Source organism: Trachurus japonicus, chromosome 3 (assembly GCF_045865225.1).
Source record: "Trachurus japonicus isolate A0001 chromosome 3, Traja_1.0".
Lineage (NCBI taxonomy): Eukaryota > Metazoa > Chordata > Actinopteri > Carangiformes > Carangidae > Trachurus > Trachurus japonicus.
The window spans coordinates 27237566-27258375 of record NC_140909.1 but is presented as its reverse complement, the minus strand read 5'-3'; the positions used below and the strand labels follow the sequence as shown (position 1 = coordinate 27258375).

Below are 20810 nucleotides of genomic sequence, written 5' to 3'. Positions count from 1 at the left end.
ATTATTACATCCATCCTATCTTCCTCTATGAGGCCAAACAAACTTTTAATTTAAATTAAACACTGAAGTTTTCTTCTCTTTGACCACATCCCATATTTGTATTAAGCAACAACAAAATAAAGAAGCGAATGCCAAACTCCCTCTTGGCAAAAGGATATAAAGAATTCATGCTGTGGTTTTCATGTTACATGCACAGCCACTTTAGAGCATCACCAAAGCACCACCCCTCAAAGCGAAATTTCACAATGATCTCGGCTGCATCAGAGAGATTGAAGAACTTTTCCAGCGTGGCGTAAACCCTGCAGCGCCTTTTATTAAGAGTGATAACGGGAGGGGAGGGGTGAACAGTGTTGTGCTTTTTTGGAGGAATGCATTTGAGCGTCTGAGTGGGTTTTGCAATGCAGATCAATTAAAGTTTGGTAGAGCAAAGGAGAAATCCAAGCATTTGTCTCAGAGCAGCCATCAATTTTTTTTATGCATTGTTTATTGCGGATCTGCTTCAGTGGTGTAGCCTGCACTTATGTGCAGAGGACTCCATGCACACAAGTGCATTAATAAATGAATAAACACACACACAAGCAATGCTTTACTACTGTGAAGTTTATTTTCTTGCACTAAATCCTTGGAACATTTTTGGCCCAACAGTGATTTTTCAGAAACCCAGAGGGAATTGGCTCACTGGCATTTTAATCTATTCTTAAAAGTAAACCCTGAAATTGGATACTTTACAGTCACATAAGTGAAACTTATAGTTTTTTAATGCTTTAATCTGACATTAGAGAGAAGAAATATCACACGAAATCCGTCCCGTCTGCATAGAAGAAATCTAAATCCCAACAGAACAAGGTGTGGGATGCCTTTTGAGATTTTTTTTTTCTGTTTTATGAGGCAATCCAATACAACAGCTCTGGTAGCCATCATATTATCCCTGTGAAGCTTAACCTGTCAGGAGGGTTTGGGTAAAACTCTCTGGTCACTTTTAGTCCTATAAACTGGAGGTGTTGGATTGGATTACTTTATACTGAAAGGTGCTTTATCTATTCCTGTTCACATGAATAAGCTGAAAGAACAGCTGTATTACTGTGCTGACACAATTAGCAGCTGTAGAGAGGTTGGCAGCCGTGTATTGGATTATATTAGATTGCACAGGTATACGCTTTGTGAACCAATAACCTACAGTGCGTCCGTTAAGAGTTTCCCTCTGTGTTTGAGTGAGAGGATTTCTGTGGAAATTGTACATTTGAAATAGTCTCAAAGTCAATAATATCAATAAGGCGCGAATACTTCAGTGTTTTACTGTAAGAATGGAACCGTATGTTGGCTGATTAGCATGATTTGCTGTAATAGAGGAAGCCCTTAGAAGTATTCTCCCCTGAAGCTCCGAAACCTTCAATTAGGGAATTAATTATCACTTTCACTGCAGCTGGTCTTAAAGGGAGCACCAACAGAAAGAGGCACTGAACTGAATAAAGCAAAGCACATATTGTACTGGAGAATTTTACAGCAGGGAAATACTCTTAGACCTTGCCTCAGCACACACTTCTCAAAGCCAATACATCTAATAGACATTATTATCTCCTTATTTTTTCTCTTCTTCTTTCTGAACTACTTGATTACTCTGTCACTCCCCCATTCACACCAACGTCTCAGATGTTCATTGCCATTGATTGGATTTCTCCACACTCTGTCTAATTTGCTCTTCATCTAACGGGTTGGATCCATGTCCTCAGCTCTTTTTTTTTCAGTTCAGCAAACTGGTTGTGGTTCTGTCGTGTGTTGTGAAATTCATAAATGCACCAACAACAGGATTGTGGATTGTGATTATCACCGTCTGTGTGTGCAAAACTGTAATAAGGGAGTTGAAATGTTGAACTGTTGAAATAAAGGGGAAGTCATAGAGAGGGTGTCATTTATTGTTCAGTTTCTCTTGAACAGTCATAACAATAGTAAATATTGCTTTGTAACAGTCAGTGCAGGCGAGGAATTATTCAGTCATCAAGGGACTTAAATTGATCTCTTTTCTTTTTAGTGGAGCCACTTTCTTTAAATCTGTCTTGTGTACTTCTCTTTCAGGTATTGATTTCCCAACATTTTCCAGAATGACTTTAACTGTTTTAAGAGAATAGGCAGGAGCTTTCTGGATTCAGAGGGGGGAGTGGTGGTGGTGGCAATAGTGGTGTGATAAGAGCAAGAGTCCCAGTTGTGGCTGTGTTATATTCTGGTCGACTGATTCTGCCCGGCAGTGTAGAAATTGGGATCTCTGTCTCTTTTGTCATGTACGGTATTTCTTCCTTCTGATGTGGAAGAGCTGCTCATAATTGCGAAATGTGAAATCTAAGAGACAGGGCCCCATCCTGCGCAACTTGACTCCAGGGAGCCGTCACCAAATTGAACTGGGTGTTGGGCGTGAAGATCTGAAAAGTTTCTGAAATCATGGGAAATGTCTGTACACTTCTGTTTTAGCTCCATGCATTTTATTTTGTTTAACGGAGTAACATTTAATTGATTATCAAACTATTAGAAAACACATCCGACGCAGGAATACAGCATAAATCTCTGATAGCGTATCTATACCACTCCATAAGTTCAACCACATCTGTAGCTCTGGTATTTTCCACCAACTTTTTTGCTGTGCTAAGAGGGGGGCGTTAGCTGCACTGCTGGAAAACAGCTGAGGAGACTGGACAGTCCTATCTAGTACAAGGAAATGAACTGGCTCAGAATTGTAACATGCATGGTTGAGCCAGTCTCCCATAAGACCCGCAGGCACAGTTAAAGTCCTGATGTAGTGCTTTGTTTCTGTCTCGAAGACTGAAAATGTGCTGTTGTTTGTAGTTTGTAATAATGTCTGCCAAGATGATGCTCAGATGAGATAGCACATGCAGCACTGTTATCTTATTTATCATTAGAAATAGAAGAAATGGTATTTTCATCAGTTGCCAGCATAAAGATTTATGAAAAAGACTCAAAAAAATGTCACAAACTACACTGATGAATTCAAATATTCTGGAAATGTGCAAAAATGCCTGTTTATTTCTTTGATTAATTACATACATTCACAGAATGACGTCTTTAATAAAGGAAGTGTAGGATTTAAGGTAAAAATAAGAAGCTGTCCTTAGCCAAGATGTAATTTAGGAAATACGACTGAAATGAAAAAGAGTTGCTTTTTTTTACACTCCAAATTTCCACAGTGTAAAATTTCATGTGCTTTGACAGACCACAGCCATATAAGGAGCACAGCAGCAGCATGTAAGCTCTGAGCCGGTTTGATGTTTTTTTTTTCCTAATTACTTAAACCGACACGGCTTGAAAACATGTAACATTGAACACAATTGTATTTTTGATCTGAGGTGAAAGGCAGCCATTTGGCAGTCACTTACTAATTCTGCTGAATCTAGAGGGAGATTCTTAAAGCCTTCTGCATATTCCATTAAGCTGCTCATTGTTATTCTATACCTGATTTTAATTAGGAATAGTAGGAACCCAACTGTGTGATTTAAGTGTATGTGTGTGCGGATGTGTCTGCGCGGTTACATGCAGTTTTGCTCCGAGGCGGGGCAGACGCTCGTTACGCCTGTTCCTCGCTCTCTGCAGTGTGGTTCTTCCCCTGCTAATCTCCACCCCATTGATGGACACATTCATTCATTAGCATTCACATGATTATAAGCTCCACTGGCAAAGGCAAGCAGATGATGCAGGGGTTTGGTGAATCTAATGAACCACGCTTCACAAAGGAGGGGAATCTGATGTCTGTAGTGTTGTTAGAATTAGGTGGTATCCCTTTAAGAGACTGAGGAAGTCATGTTGTGTTTACAGTCGGTGTTGGTTGCTGCTGCACGAGCTCAGTGAATGCAAGAAGTTACCTGTGACGATATCACTGAGAGTTTATTAAAGATTCAAGTCCAAACACACGAAACAGTGAGGACATTGAGTTTCTACAATGTCAACTGCTGAGCTGACTGTTTTATTTTTTGATGAAATCCGCTGCTCAGAGGAGCTTCCCTGACTCCTGCTCCAACAAAGACCATGCCTTTCATTAGCATAAAGCTCTTTCCATCCTTGTGTTTTTTGACCACTGAGACATTATTGCTCTGTACTGGAATCATTTGGCCTCATCACACTCTGGTAATAAGAGTTGAGATTGGCAGTGCAGCGCTTCCGTTCAATAGACGGTGCTGAGCAAGGGTGTGGAAAATGAAGCTCCCACTCGGTCCATTCAAATGGAGAATTGTGATTAATTGGAATCAATAGCGTTAGCATCGACACTCACCACTTCCCATCAACTGTGCCCTGCCTTCTGCCACACATTATGCACTGGTGCACATAACACACATGCATCTTGGAGGGAATCATAACATGAAGTGTCCACTTCATTATCATCGCCTGTTACAAATCTGAAGTCACGCCTTCTGAGAGTTTGGATCCCCAATCTACACTCACATACACACACATACACAGCCTGAAGACACAGCAAAGTGATGAACTCAGTGAGGATAGATGTGATGAGGTGAAGAGAACAAAGGATCAGTCGATTGAGAGGTGGAAAAAGAGCAGAGTCAGTGCAGACGGAGTCAGAAAGTGCTCCCAACAATCTGAGTACAGGTGGTGGGGGGGCAGCAGCTCTCTCGCTTTCTCTGTCTCTCTCTCTCAAATGAATTGAATTGAATTGAATTGAATTGAATTGCTAATAATAATACATAAAATAAAGAAATGAAAAACAACAACGACAATATTATATCATAGCAATAATGGTTGTGATCAGCATCCATGTGTTTCTCTAGTGTCATGGTGAGTGTTACATACTGTGTGGCTAACTTTACAAATTGTGCATCTTCTCCCAGACAGACTTTTTTCCCTTATACGATGGATCTGCTGCAGTTCTCTCTCTCTCTCTCTCTCTCTCTCTCTCTCTCTCTCTCTCTCTCTCTCTCTCTCTCTCTCTCTCTCTCTCTCTCTCTCTCTCTCTCTGGGCCAAATGTCAAGTCTCAGGCCGTTACACAAGGTTGTATCTGGAGCTGCAGCTTTTTAGGTCTGGGCTGCATTAACTCAGGGCCATTGTCTTCAACCTCATCTTCTGAAATGTCATCGCTCCGTGGGCCAGGGATTTCCCTGCCCCTGCGAAGAGAGAGAGAGAGAGACCACTGTCCAAAGTTTTAGTTAAAGCCTAGCCGGCCCATGCCTCCAGCTTCTCTTTATCAGATTTCTGCAGTTTACGCCGTTTGATCTCTCAAGCAGCTACAAGTGTTTATTGTGCCTCGTGGATACGTGAAGATATGAGTTGTGAATCGGTCGGCACCCCGCGAGGAAATGTCAATTTGTGTGTGTAAAGTAAGATTAGACAAACATCAGCTTCTCTCTTGTGTCTTTTCATTCACTATCAGCTATCAGTTGCTGTGTTTTGTCCACTTTGAGAATTAACAGATTAATTTGTCACACACAAACCAGACAAATGAAGAGGATGTATCTCACTAAAATGAACAGATACAACAAACTGTAACATCAAACACTCTTAAAACTCGACCTTCTTTTATGAGTCAGTTTCATTAATGTCACTGCGACACTAAACATTGAACAGTGCAAGTGGAAGGACAGAGGAACGTCTATATTGGCTTGTAAATCGCAGTGTAAAGGAATATTCTGAATTTTTTACTACAATACAGTTAACACCAGTAATATGTGATTGACTAACCTGCAATGAAATGTCTTTTTTTTTCTCCTTGATGAATTAAAATTTTCACTGAAAGCCTGATATAAATATCCCAGAATCCCTCACCTAAAATTCATCAGACTGATTACTCACACTACGCTACAGCTGCTAATCATAAAAGCAGTGCAGCGCTTCACTGACTCTAATCTAAATAATTCAGCCGAGGCTTTTTTTTTTTTTTCTTCCTACCTTGCGATGATTATACAGTAGGTGATTGGCAGCCTTGATACAAAAATATCTGCACTGGCATCAGCTTAAACCCATATTAGATTGAACCATTGTGCTGAGATATACTGAGAAAAGCTATGTGTGTGTGTGTGTGTGTGTGTGTCAGCCCACGGGGGCCAAGAGGGGAGACTGTAGCTGTTGCTGCCCTTATCTGAAAGTGTGATTTACCCTGGATTCAGTGTTGGCAGGAGATTTGAGGAGCTGTCTGCAGGTGAGAGGGGGGGCAGATGCCAAATCATCACCCTGCATGTCTTCAGCATTACTTCCTGCGTAAGAGCGTGGTCACAGAAGGCAGCTTGCATTCATAAATAGAAGAATGCGAGCTGGAAACAGCCTCTTTTCTTTTATCCTTAGTCACACATATTTTTATCCATTCATTTCTCACAAACAGGCACACAGACTACCAAGGAGACAACCACAGTCGGCCCAGAAACTCAAGAGGCCCTCCATGCTGTGTAATAACACAGCATGATGTTCTTTTTAATGTAGATGGAGAGTGGCCTTCTTAGTTTTTAAAAACAACTTCCTCCTCCACTAGTAAAAACCCAAAGAATACCATTTACAGTTCACACGTTGGACGTTCTTTTTAATGGAACCTGTTGTGTATGTTTGTCTCCAACACGACCCGTGAGTGTTGGTTTCAGATCAATGGCTTCAAACACAGGAAATAATTATTTTGCGTTGAGATGAAAGTGGAGGGTGCAGGAGCACAAACAGCCTTAATGAATGCTGTGTGTCTCCTGCTCTCCATGGCAAATTAGCATCCACCATAGAGGATCAGTGATTGTGCTCCACAACTGTGTGTGGGTTGCAGTGTTTCTGTGTGTGTGTGTGTGTGTGTGTGTGTTGTCAGTTTACGGCCTCTTCCACTCCTGAATATGGATTGTGTGAGAATGAACTTAATCTTTATCTTGAAATAGTTTGAAACTGTTTTTGTTTGTTTGTTCCATCCTGACACAGTGTGACTCACTGACTTCTTAATGAAGATGCATTCACTGTTCAGCCAGACTATTAAGGCCAGCTACCACTGTGTGTGTGTGTGTGTGTGTGTGTGAGAGCGAGAGCGAGAGAGACAGAGACAAGTGTTCTCAGGCTTTTGGACTCCTCTGTCCATCTCGTACATGCACATAGCCTACCACAAATCACAATACTGAAACCAGGGACAAATTTTAATCTTGTGGCTGATCAGATAATTGTGAGTATAGGATGTGAAATTGAATGAATATAAAGCAAAGAAATTTGATCATTCGGACATGTTTTCTCAGCAGTTTATCTGAAAAAGATGGATTTTTACAAAAGAAAGTAATTTCAGGTCCAGCTGATCTCATAATGTCTCCATTAAAGGGGACATATTATGGAAATTAGGGGTGTACAACCAGTTCACGATTCGGATTCGGGCTTTTAAAAAAAACTTCGGATTTAGATAGATAGATAGATAGATAGATAGATAGATAGATACTTTATTTATTCCGAAGGAAATTCAGCTAGCCGGCTAACTTCCGCTTTAGCTCTTGGCTAACTAGAACGGCAATTAAATAATTTAATCGTGCAGCTCTTCTAGACTTTCCAAACGTAATCGGACTGAATGTATCAAATCCTGGTAGTGAAACAAGTCATTTCGCGGGGGTTGTGACACTCAAAAAAAAGTATCCACCGTTTTATAGCCGCTTCTTTTCCCATAATTGTCTATGAGAAAAATGCTAAGTTGTTGAACGGATGAAATGAAATGAAATGGGTGACTCCCGTCGCGGCAGCCGGCAATGTTGCCTGCTAGTGTTTGGCGCTCTACTCGTGTTGTGCTTCTAGGGCAGATGCACCAACATTACGGTGCATTAGCGCCACCTACTGTGTTGGAGTGTGAACCAGAATCACCTGGTTATGGGCTGTCGCTGATCCAAACGTTTCTTTTTCTTTAGAAAAAAGCTCCTGAATAATGAGGAGAAACTTCGGACAGCAAAACTATTCGGGATCAAAGCATTATTTGTGTACTTCCGAATACCGGATTCAGATTCGGTTACACCCCTAATGGGAATATCACTTTTTGAAGGCTCTTTAACATACTGAATATTTAAATGTGAGAATTGACAAAAAATCTGTAATGTTCAGGCTCCCTAGGTTGAAATCCATGTGGTTTTATGAACTGTTCCCTCAACAGTTGTCTTCCAGTGATATAACCAGGATTCGCATTTGCTTAACCCCACCCCACCTGGGACCGGTAGAAGCGGTGGGCGGGGCAAGCAGTGATTCATTTGCATTTAAAGGGATATATTTCCCTGAAAGATTAAATAAATGACTAACCTGCAGATAAAGTTATAAAATAATGTAGGTATTATTTATCAAGAATTCTTTCTAGAAAACTGAACTCATCGGCTGCATTGAGACGGTGCAGTTGTGGTTTGAACGCTGAACAGTGAATTGTGTGAGGTTGGTGCTGTTTTTTTGTTTAACCCCCTCCTCTTGTGTCTCCGTCTTTCAGGGATGCCCAGGTTTACCAGCCAGCCAGCGCCGGCCACTGTGCGTCCGGGGGACAGTCAAGTGATGGCGTGTGAGGTCAACTCGGATCTGGTGCCCTTCACTCGGTGGGAGAAAGACCGTCAGCCGCTGGAGCTCAGCACCAGGTTGGTCCAGCTGCCGAGCGGAGCCCTGGTGATCAGCAACGCCTCGGAGGCCGACGCCGGGCTCTACCGCTGTCTGGTGGAAAATGTGGGCTCGTCCAAGGCCAGCGACGAGGCCCAGCTCCAGATACTGCCAGGTAATTTAACTTCCTAATAATTAAAACATTTTCCCCTGCTCATCCTCAGTTGTAACCTGTTTACCAAACATCCTTGATTATAGATGAGTTATGTGTGAGCTGTTGTAGAACATCTTGTGCAGTAAATTGAAGTTAATCCTCCAGCTCTGGGTGCTGAGAAGATATTAGGTCATAAATCAGGATCCATTAAGAAGGCTTTATCTCTGTATGTCTCCCCCAATGATGTGTGGTGGAGAGGCTGAAGGCTGGATGGATACAAAATAACAATAAAATTCATCCAGCAGGAAGAGAATGGAGAGATGAAGAAATATATAGTTTTTTGGATTCTTTGGAGTCGTCACAAATCAACTTGAGAATTAAGTAACTTCTGTGTTTTGGAGAGAGACTTTAAAGGTGGAAATTATTTCATTTAATTTCATCTTCACAGAATTACGATCTAAGTTCTGCTCACAGGATGACAAAAGGATTACACACTGCAGTTTCTGTCCTAAGGCCCTGTGTATACTGTGGTTACACATGCCCAGGTTATTGCGCTCCACAGAGGCAGTCAGTTGCAGCTGAAGTTATATGAGGTTACTTTGAACTCCTAAAGAGCCGAGACTTCAGCTGTCTCAGACATCAACATGCACATTATTCATCCGACCATTCTTGGTTTGGGTGTCACGAGCGACCGCTCTTCAGACATGACCTCTTTTGAAGTTTTTAAGACAGATGACACCTAAATGAAGCTGTGCTTCATTTACTCACCCCCAACCTTAACCTCAGCCTTAACCCTGACCTTTTTCTCTCCCATCGAAGAAACTGGAGAAGAGAGGAAGCCGGAGTTCCTGGTGCAGCCTGTGTCTGTGACCAAGGTGGTGGGCGCCAGCGTGCTGCTGCCCTGTGTGGTCACTGGTTATCCTGCACCACATGTCCGCTGGATGTTGGGAGACAAGCTGCTACAAGAAAGGTAAGAGCATGTCCTCAGGCTTTAAGTTGGATTTATCTTACTTTAAAAAAATCTGTGTGAGGAATTACATAAGCTTTTAATAATAACAAAAAATGTTTTTATTGTCCACAAATGCACAAACTGGCTCTGAGTTTCACAAATGGTACAAACACTCTGGGGCCATATTTCTGTAGCTTGTATAGTAATAAGTGTTCTATACCTATACCCATAAAAAACTATCATAGTTGACAATAATTACTCCAAAAGCTAAATGCTGCTGTTAGTACTCCCATGCTCACCATACGTTATAATGTACTGCTCCTTTGTACCTGCTGCCTCTGGCCCCTGAAAGCTAACCTCTGTGTCCTGGCGCCTGCTCCCCAAGGTGTTAATGCTATTTTGCCACTGCTACTCACTCAGAGAGCCCTGGGGGAGGGGCGGGGGGGGGCTGAAACGTGCCAACAGAGCCTCTTCAGCTGGGAGACAGACAGGGCTGCAGGTCTGCCAGCCGAAGGGAAAGTTCACAAATTAAGAGCCAAGAGAGAGTGTCACAGTGCCTGTGCTCTCACTCCTCTGGCTCTCATTAGCTCAGGCAGAGCAGCTCAAATCCCTTGGAGAGAATTGCACTGGACATGGGAAGTTTGATTTGGACCAATTAAGAAAGGACTTTGTTTACTTAACCCCTGTGTACAGGTCCTGGGGAATAATAACTCTGCAACTTGTAAGGTGAAGAGAAAAGAGCGGAAATAGAGCTCATTCATCTAAATCCAGCCCAGAGTGGAGATTCTGCCTTCACTGAGATCAGATGTAAGGTCATCACATTGGTAACCACAGGGCTCCACTGTGGTATGAGCCTGAATATCATTAGACTTTCCAACCTTTAGTTCTGAGCACGGCCCCACATCTCAAGTTAAATGTCTTTAACACCTATGGAATTGTCCGTGAGTGCCTCTGACCTCTGATGGGAGCTGACTAAAAAGGTACTTATTAATCTACCTTGTATTAATTACAAAACACCATCCAGTGTGCATACCCACCCCCTAAGGGTGTCTCTGTTGGTAATTAGCAAGCGCACTCTGAACAAGCGGGGAGGTCTTTACGATATTGAAGTGGACCCCCAACGCTCCTGCCTTCAGAGCAGAGATGGATTGTGTGGCGAATACATTACTGAGACCGTTCTTTTGATTTTAATACGACATTGACAATTAGAAAGAAAAGCTGGAGGAACTTTCTTTTTCCTCCTTCAGAGTCTCCTGTCCCTCTCGGGCATTACATGAGAGATAGAAGGGCCACTGTCAATTAAAACTTACTGCGCTGTGCAGTGAAAGGGAGAGAGAAAGAGAGGGGGGGGGTCTGCAAAGAGTTTGTAATTGGTCTTTGGTGCGCAGCACAAACAGGGGCCTTCAAAGCGGCTGTAGACATGAGATGAAAGTTTATGAAGATGTGTCAAAGCTACCGGTGGAAGACAGAGTGACTCGCCAACAGTAGGGATTATCACATTGAGTTTCTGATGCTGATGTGTCTGCTCAGTCTTGACTCTGGTTCTCTGTCTGTCCCTCTCAGCCAGAGACAGTAAGGGGCGGCAGTGGCTCAGGCAGTAGAGGTGGTCGGAGGGGCCGTTTGGTCCGAAATGGCAGCCACGCTTCCGTCAGTCTGCCCCAGGGCAGCTGTGGCTACAGACGTAGTTTACCACCACCGGTGTGAATGTGGTATGAATGAATAATGGTTACTATATGCGCTTTGAGTAACGGTAGAAAAGCGCCATATAAATGTAATCCATTACAGTTTTAAATCTGAGCGACAGATGGTGCGGCATGAAGCTGTGTGTGGTAGACTTATGGCAGCGCCATTAGAGAATGTACGTTCATACATGTCTAATCTATGAAGGCCAGCTCATGGTTACAACTGGTCCTCAAACAGACTTATATATGGACATTATTCATATTTGGTTGAAAAATGACACCAACCCTCACTTTACATGTCCAGCACCTGCTGTGCAGATCCTCAGAGACTTGGGCAGATGACAAAATATTGTGTCATGTTCAGGCAGAAATGGAAACCATCAGTTGGTCTTAATTCCTGCTCATCGCTCCGGTAGCCGACCGCCTCCTCTGAGATATCACAGGATACTTTTTAAAAACACAGCGGAGACCTTCAGGAGTCTTTTGAAAATGGGCCATATGAAGGTTTTCAGTCTTAAGTCTTTGAAGAGTCTCATCAGTATGTTAGTCGTACCCCATCGGACATCAAGAGCGACACTGCTGTTTCTTTTGTATCACCTGCCCATATTGCCATGTAGGACTTTAAGGGCCTCCGTAAAAACTCTCTGATGTCTGTGATGACAGATGGGGACGGAGAGCCGATCTGAAATGGAAATGCAGAACAGGTGGTTGTCTAACTCTCTAGTTGAGAAGTTCATTTCTCTCTGTTGAGTTAATGTGTTAGTCTTCCATAAGTCCAATATGTCAGCATCACACAACACAACGTTTTTTAAGCAAGTATAATTTCACTTTATTGTGGTGAGGCTGATTTCGCACCTCAGGCAGGTGTCATGAATTGAGCACATTGCTCCTAACACAGAGGTGATATTTAATGACCGAAAGACACCAGTCCTCTTTGGCTTAGGCATTTATTCCGGTTTGCACAGAAGAGTGAACTCTTTACAGCTCAACATTGCAGTCACTTGAGACAATACATATCTGGCATGCTAGTCTTTTCCCCAACACATCATGAGGCATCCTGGATTCTCTGCCTTGTTCATTAAAACATGTGGAAATTCTATAAAACATAAAAAACAATACATAGATTGCATATATCGCAAATATAGCAATAAAAGGTTTTACACTTGGCTCTGGTGGAGAAATTGCTTTATCACTGAAACGCAAAGTGCAATTGAACTATACATATCAGGATGTACATGAATCATTTGACCTCTGAGGAAACTGAAACTAGCAGCAGATGAATGCGGAGTGATGCAGAGAGATGGAGCTCCGGTGGATCTGCGGAAACACAGAGAAAGTGCGAGACACCAAGGCCAAACTACAAAGTACAACAGAAAATGACAGTTCAAAAATATACTGAGGAAGGAGAGGAGAGGAGAGGAGAGGAGAGGAGAGGAGAGGAGAGGAGAGGAGAGGAGAGGAGAGGAGAGGAGAGGAGAGGAGAGGAGAGGAGAGGAGAGGAGAAAGGAGAGGGCTCTGTGTAACCAGATGTGTCCCCCAGCAGTCTAAGCCTATAGCAGCGTAGCTATAAAATGGTTCAGAGCTACCTGAACCAGCCCTAACTAAAAGCTCTGTCATAAATGAAGGTTTTAAGACTAGACTTAAATGTAACTAGAGTATCTGCCTCTTTGACCCATGGAGAGAGCTGGTTCCACAGTAAAGGAGCCCGGTAACTGAAGGCTCTACCTCCCAGTCTGTTTTTAGAGATACTGGGAGTCACTATAGACCTGCATTCTGGGAGCGGAGTGCTCTGGTAGGACAATAAGGAATGATTAGTTCTTTCAGATAGGATGGAGCTTTATCATTAAGAGCTTTATAAGTCAGCAGAAGGATTTTGAAGTCTATTCTAAATCCTACAGGAAGCCAGTGGAGGGAAGCTAAAGTGGGAGAGACATCTCTCCCAAACTCCTGTCAAAACCCTCGCTGCAGCGTTCTGGACCAGCTGGAGACTCTTTAGAGTACGTACAGAAAGCCAGAAAGTTGTTCTTGATCAGCTCGCCATCCTCATATTGACAAATCAGTAGTGGATGGCTAGACGCTTCATTTCACATTGTCTTTAGCCAGGTGTCTCAAAATGTGTGTAAAATCTTTGCTCTTGATATCCCACATTAAACCATGCTCAGGGTGATATTTCAAAGTTTTAGCCTAGCAACATATCTGTAAATAATACGAAAACCAATTAGTCTGGACTATAAAAATTCAGTTTTCTGTGTCAGTGACAGGTGTGTGTAATATCTTGTGTGATACTATTTACCCGAGGTATCTCCACACAGCATCATGAATGAAACAGACTGATATTGACTGCATCTATGACATTGTGGCTTACTCTACTATCACATGCTGTTTATGTATTCACCGGTGTCCTGATCCGAGACTCATATTCATTTAGGCTCCGAGCAAGTCTATCGCCAAGGACACCGGGCTTACAATTTATTCTGATTATGCTCCGCAACACCATAATAGAATATTAACACTTGAAGGCGTTCAGTCAACGAGTTGAAAACGCATTCTTAGCTAATGCCCTGTGAGTCACTGATACCATCCCCAGGTGAGTATGCACAGAGAAGCGGGGCCTTTGGATTTCTCACACATACTGGCCCTGATGACGCTCATGAAAAGGACAGTCATCTTTTGTTCTTGGGAGTATCACTCTATCACCTAATAGAATTCCCCAGCAGTCAATAAAATGGATGAATTATGCATGTCGGCCAGCAACAGGGAATTGACAGAGCATGTAAATCAACCCTCCTCCAAAGCCTTCAAGCTATCCGTCTCCTCTCCTCCTTGTCTTCTCGCCTTCATTTAAATATGATTGTGTATATTGTGCATTTTATTTGTGTATGAAGGAAGAAGCATGGTGTGAGAAATTTGTTTGCAATTGCACTATTATTGTAGCGCAGTGTAACCCTCTCACACGTATATCTTGCATGCAAACCCACACATCGCTGTGTTTTGCTTTGGGGGAGAATATGATTGCACACATTTATACACGCATATAAATGCATAGGCAGGATTCATGGGAAGTTGTCATTTAAGTGAGTCACCATGGGAGCCTGGGCTAACACATGAAGGGAAAAATAATGGCTTTTTTACACTGCTGCCCATACTCATCAAACTGCTAGTCTGTGGATCATCAGAGCTCATTCTTAAAGGGATAGTTCAACAATGCTCTCGTGGACAAGTTGTGACCTGCACATTCACCACGCTATGAGATAATAACAGAACGTTACCAGACAGAGTTGTTTTAGAGGTAAATTCATGCAAAACCGCTGATGCTCGTTCCCGTTCGGCAAGCAGTCTCTGCATTTGCCTACAGAACAACTCTCGTAATGTTCCATTATTATCTCATAGTGTGGTGAATGTGCAGGCCACAACTTGTCCACCAGAGCATTTTGGAGTTGTTGGATTGTGTATTTGATGAGTTTGATGAGGGAAACCATGAAATTCCATGAGCCTCCGTAGCGCAGCTCTGAGCACCTCGCGGCTCTGCTCCACCGTTCTAAAAACAGCTTGCACGGACAATTAAAGGTAATGAACCTACTGCTATGACTACAGGGATTATGGCATTGCCAATTTGCCAAAAATGTTGAACTATCCCTTTAACACAAACTCCACTGTTGTTGTGGTGTCCTGTTTAAAAAGAGGATGCATACATAATAGAAGTGAAATGAGTGAATTGAAGCTGATTTACTGTTAGTATGAAGTTATTGTCCTCATGTTTTCAACCCTGGAAAAAAAGTGTGTTTTAATACAGGTGAAACAAGACCTGTCTATCGATCACTGGCGACGGCAGACGGTTCCAGTCATGAGCTGAAATTCTTTCTGTAATGTCACATGTTGACGTGTTTCATAGTTAATGATTAGCAGCAGAAATCTTGCAGTAGAAACTCCAACCCACAGCCCTTGCCACATATGATGCTTTAAAGAGTTGTAGGTCTCTGACAAAGCTGCACACGCTCTCAGAATCACTGATCAGACCTCTTTTGAAAACACATCATGGCTGAGCAGCCACCATAGCCATTTAAAATTTCATCGACACTCGCGGTCCCTCGGACGCAGTCTTCCATAATTGTTTTGAGTGAAGTCATAAAGTGACACTCAGAACTTTAACCTACTTAATTTTCTACATCCTTTTAAGTGCAATTACATCTTTACACCCACAACCCACCAACTGATGTCATTGATTTTTTTTTTTTTAAATTAACACATTTTCAAACCAGTTTTTAAGGCGTTCCGTATCGCCCGGGTCTTTACATGTTGCTTTCAAAGAGATCGGTGAACGGCCGCAGGCAATAAAAACTACGAGTGGCTGCAACTTAACCTTTCAGCCTCTAAGTGAAGGCTGATGGAGATGAAACCTACCAGTGTTAATGGCCTATGATTTTCTCCTGCTCCTTTCTTCAGAGCAACTATTAATGAGGTTAATGGCAAATGGTCTGCTTTGTGCTCAACTCTGACTCACGCAGCAGCAGCAAATGATAGAGTTCAGAGTTTCAGATGTCATTGGAAGGCATTGATTCAGACGACGAAAACCACAGATTACAATTTCTTCTGCCAAGCTTAGTTTTAAGGAGGATATAGGATCATAGTCCGGGGTTATGTAAGTTTAATACCCTGGATGAAACCTGCACAGTGTAATGGAGTCTAGTGCTTCAGCTCTGCCTTGCTATTCTTCATTTATAAGATTCATAATATTCAGCTTTTTGGTAAATCTTTCAAAGAGGTGTCGATTTGAGCTCCATGTGAATGTGAGCAGAAACTTCACCTATCCTGCTGCTTGTTACCCCCGTTCAGAGAGTCTGGCACATCCAGCACATCATATTCTCTCTGATACACGGGAGGTTACGCTTCTGCCGAGGAACTCAAAATTCCTCCAGCGCTGGTGAAGTGATAGATGGATACAGCAGCGGTGGGTTAGGGTAATGGAGTAGTTTTGCTGGCATGTGTTCCAGAGAAAACAAGACAAGCAACATGGTTTTCTGGCAGCGGAGCATGAGAAGTCTCCTTTTATGGATGTCCCTCAGTCTCCAGAACATCTCAGTGGCTCTCTTCAAAGCATGTTTTCTGTCATATCCTCTGTTTTTATTTTATTTTTTTATTTCTATTTTAAAGTAGGAATTGAGGATCAGAGGAATAGATTGGTTACCGGCTCCTGGCTTAGGCTGAAGTCAGTTTGTTTGTTTGTTCTAAAATACAAAGTAGGAGTTAATTCTACCTGTATCATTAGTTGTAATAGAACTGATAACACAGGGCTTTGTTCACTGATGGCCTGGACTTGCACTTTGTCCCCTCACAGTAAAAAACATATCTCCTGCAACCTAACACTTCTCCAGACACGGTGTCCTATTTCAAGGTTTTACAATTCGCTTTAACACTGTAGATCTGTAGCTGTGACGCAGCATGGGGCGTCCTGGGGTTCATGTGGTTTCAAGCTACCCGGGGAGCTGTCTTATATAAAGTCTCTTATGTAAGGTATGTGCCGCTAGCTTCATTGTAATGCGCCCTAATCAAATCATCAGTTTGTTCTTGGGGAGGAAAAAGCATATAAAGTCAGGTATGCAGGAGTTGTTTTTCTTCCAGGATCCTGTAGCTTTCCAGTGCGAGCCAGAGGAAAGCAAAAATGTTTTCATGGCTGAGTCATTTAAGAAACCCCAGATTATGTTGTTGGCACCAGGTTGTTTCTCACATTAATTCATCTTTGTTTACTCATTTCTTTATTTTCCCTGGCTGCTCTGGCTTCTCGCCTCCCTCTTTTGTCTCTCACATTAGTTTCCCTTTGTACCTCAGCTCATATCTGACCAGGAATAGGTAAAAGGTAAAAAAAAAAAAAAAAGTTGTGTTTTGGAAGCAGGACAAATCATTCCTGTCCGCCGTCTGGCCTCTGTGGCTGTAAAATGAAATCCCACTCCTCTCTGCGCGCACCTTGAACACGATTCAAATTCATGGAACTGTTATGATTATGTTCTGGTCAAGAGGGGGAAGTTCAATTTGCGTTCACTTTAAACCACAAACACCTGGAACAGAGCAGCAGTTTGCATTCATGGTGCCTGATGGCTCAGGGAGATATGGTGGACAGGTAGAGAGAGAGAGGGGAGAGAGAAAAAACAAGGGATGGGGAGGGGTGGTGGTAAATGTAGTCTGAACCAAGAAAAATAAGAAAAGTAAAAAAGGAAGAAGTTAACAGATTGCCACTCTACGCATTAATAATAGATGCTATTTTCTTATTGTTGTGACAGTTGTGATTCCACCTGCCTCTCCCCGGTGCTGCAGCTAGCACGACCTGTGCCCGACCGCTGTCAGAGCGCTACTGATTGCTCTGTGACAGCATATTGCGCTGCCCACAGTTCTTCAGCTCTCTTGTGATTTGCAGCCGCCCCTCACCCAGGTGTACTGACCTTGCCACCAGTCTGTTATGGAAGGCTGAGTCACCACTCACACATACCAAATGTGCCCCTCCCCCTCCCCCTCCCTCCGCTGCCCAGAGCCCTTCTCTGAGGTCTCTGTGGCTGCCGCAGCCTTCAAAGCTGAGTGGCAGGACAGGGGACAAATTGTGTAGGAGACCTCTGCATGTTGACAGGACGTTGTCAACACCTTTACTGGAGCTACTCACTGGAGAGGAGCAGAGGAAGGATGATGCTGCTCCAAACAACATGTGTCTAAACTGACAAAAAATGTCTAAACTGATACGTTTCATCTGTGGTGTTAGGATAATGAAATTATACTGTATATAACATTGCCACATTGTTATGGAAGCCTTAAAGGGTCATACATACATACATTTTATTTCCTCTGTTTTCTCATGATAACGAGATAATTCATTTGAGAGATAATGAATGAAATGTCATAGGGAGATTTCCATCACATGTGATATGTCATGCTGTCTGATGTCTCCTTGAACACCAATGTAGGTAACGTTAAAGGGATAGTTAAACATTTTGGAGTTGTTGGATTGTGCATTTGATGAGTTTGATGAGGGAAACCAAGAAATCCCATGAGCCTCCGTAGCGTAGCTCTGAGCAGCTCGTGGCTCTGCTCCGCCATTCTAAATATAGCTTGCACGGACGATTAAAGGTAACGAACCTACTGCTATGACTATAGGGATTATGGCAATGGGCCATTTTGCCAAAATATTTAACTATCCCTTTAAGCCTAGTTCTCTGTTTGTTTGTGTTTTGTTTTGTGTCAGTCAGCATGACATGTCACATGTGATGGAAATCTCAGGCCTTATCACGTTTAATTCATCATCTCTCAAATTAATTATCTTGTTATCATGAGAAAATGGAGGAAATAAAATGTATGTATGTATGAACCTTTTGGGCTTCCATACATTGTCACATTAGTCCCAACAGACAATTTGGAAAGCTGCATCCTTTGGAGCTGGAATTAGTAAAAACAGTCAAACTAAACCTGTTTTTAAAAAAGACCAAAGCCAATTAGCTCCAATGCACCTGTTCTGTGTGACTCATTTACTTCTACACAGTCACATCTTCCTATTACATGTAGTGTAGTGTCTGTGTGCGCGCATGTGTGCCTTTGTTGTTTGGTGACAAGATAAAAAGAACAAGTGACAGTGGAAATAGGGTGCTAATTTAACAGCTCTTTGTAGGTGAATACACATAATGCAGTTTTAATTAGCAGCATCTCCCGCTAAGGGCCCGCAGCTCATGTACAGGATGTCACGCTGTTACAGCGGACGCCTCGTCTTCATTTAAATGACCACGAGTAGAGAGAGCGCAAGGTGTCTTTGAACCATTTTGCCTTGTCTCCCTCCCTCCCTCCCTCCCTCCCAGTAACACAGGGCACTTAGAGCTAAGATTGACTCGCTCTCTGAATAAAAAAAAATTGCCTGGTGGTTTTGATATGTGCTGTATGTTCCTCTTTCCAGTACAAGAGCGAGCTGTCATGCCCTTTTTATGACGCCCGCTGCGCTAAAGGCCAGAGAATCTGAATAGCTGTCCTGGGGAGACTAACTGCGAGAGGAGGCCTCCCGCCAGAATCAGCCACACTGTGTAATGCACAAAGGAAGTAATCAATGTACAGCAAGACATTTGGCATTTTAACTTTTTCCATGTTACGTCATGGACTCAAAGGAAAAGGCTTCAGCCCTCTTTATGTTGCCATTTTTTTTTCACTCTGAAGACCCGAGAACACTCTGTTTTCTCTCTTACACAGTGTACTTGTGTCAGGAGCGACCCACTGTGCTGTTAAATACACCTTTTTTTGACTGACGTGGAGACCCCGGGGTTAGACTGTGTTCCCTGTCAGTTGGAGCAGGTTTACATGGCTCTCTTTACTTGACTTCATACCCCCCCCCCCCAACCTCTGGGCTGCATTCGACAACAGGTGTCACGCCGCTCACATTTGTGCTAAAAACAGCTGAGCACCGGGATCCTGTAATTACAGGTTTGCCGTCATTATTACCGCAGAATTGATGTAGTGTGACTGCAGCGGTAGAAACTGTTGGCAACTTTGCACCATCTCAAATAAATACTCTTAATCTAGATAATCATGATGATTAAAATTTATGAAGCTCATAATAGAAGTGAAGTTAGAAAGATGGGTCATGTGTTTACTATGGCAACCATGCATTAGCCTGTCACAGCCTGGTGAATTATTACACACCGAACTCAGGCTTTTTGTGTCCGATTTTTAATAGGGACGGTATTACAGTCCATTACCACTGGTGCAAAAAAGAGTATAAAGCAGTGGTTCCCAACCTTTTGTGCCTCGTGATCCCATTTTGATACATTTCTGGCGACCACGTGCAGTCACATGATCGCGGCCGTGACTCAAGATACACCAGCTCAGATATGTTTATATGCTGCATTTTATTTGAACTCGATTTATATTCGAGAAAGTGAAAGTATAGAATACAGTTGCTTAAGATTGTGTGCGGTGTTTTTAATCATAATTTTATAAAGAATAATAATCAGTTAAAAAAGCATTTTTATCAATCTTTTTTTTAAATCAACATTTCAGGCGACCCAATTTGAATTCCAGGCGACCCCAAGGTTGAAAAACACTGGTATAAAGCCTCTATAAAGCAGCACATCTGCAACTGTGTTGAAGCTGTCCATCTTCCAGTTTACCATTTACAGGCACTAAAGTCCTGATCTGTGCCAGGATGGTGAGTGCAGGTAACCTAAAACTGCAACTGTTGAAACCGTTAAATGGATATGGCCGGCGCTCAAGTTAATAGTCTGTTTTATCCTTACAGCATGAGTGAAACAGTGATGTCGTTTTGGTGACAGCAGGTCGAGTGCCACTCGAATGCTCCACTCCAGCACAGACAGACAGGCAGATGGTCTCAAAGGCCAGTGCTGCCAAAAACCCAGAGCTGGTGAGGGAGAGAGAAAAAGCAGCTCATGTGGAAGCTCTAGCTAGTCAGCCGTTTGTTTAAAACGACATCAGCCTGCAGCTCAGGGTTGTTTTTTTCCTCGGTCCTCTTCGTACCTCGGCGTGTATCCTCAC

General features: G+C 42.8%; 1 protein-coding gene across 28 annotated transcripts in view; it reads left to right on the top strand.

The window, feature by feature from the left end:
- Positions 1–20810, top strand: part of neo1a (neogenin 1a) — a 228867-nt gene that overhangs the window by 86257 nt on the left and 121800 nt on the right. For all 28 annotated transcript variants that reach the window (XM_085768598.1, XM_085768639.1, XM_085768618.1 and 25 more), the window contains exons 3-4: positions 8415–8690; positions 9489–9639. In XM_085768598.1, coding sequence (XP_085624724.1) covers positions 8415–8690; positions 9489–9639 — 427 coding nt within the window. The remainder of the gene's footprint in view (positions 1–8414; positions 8691–9488; positions 9640–20810) is intronic.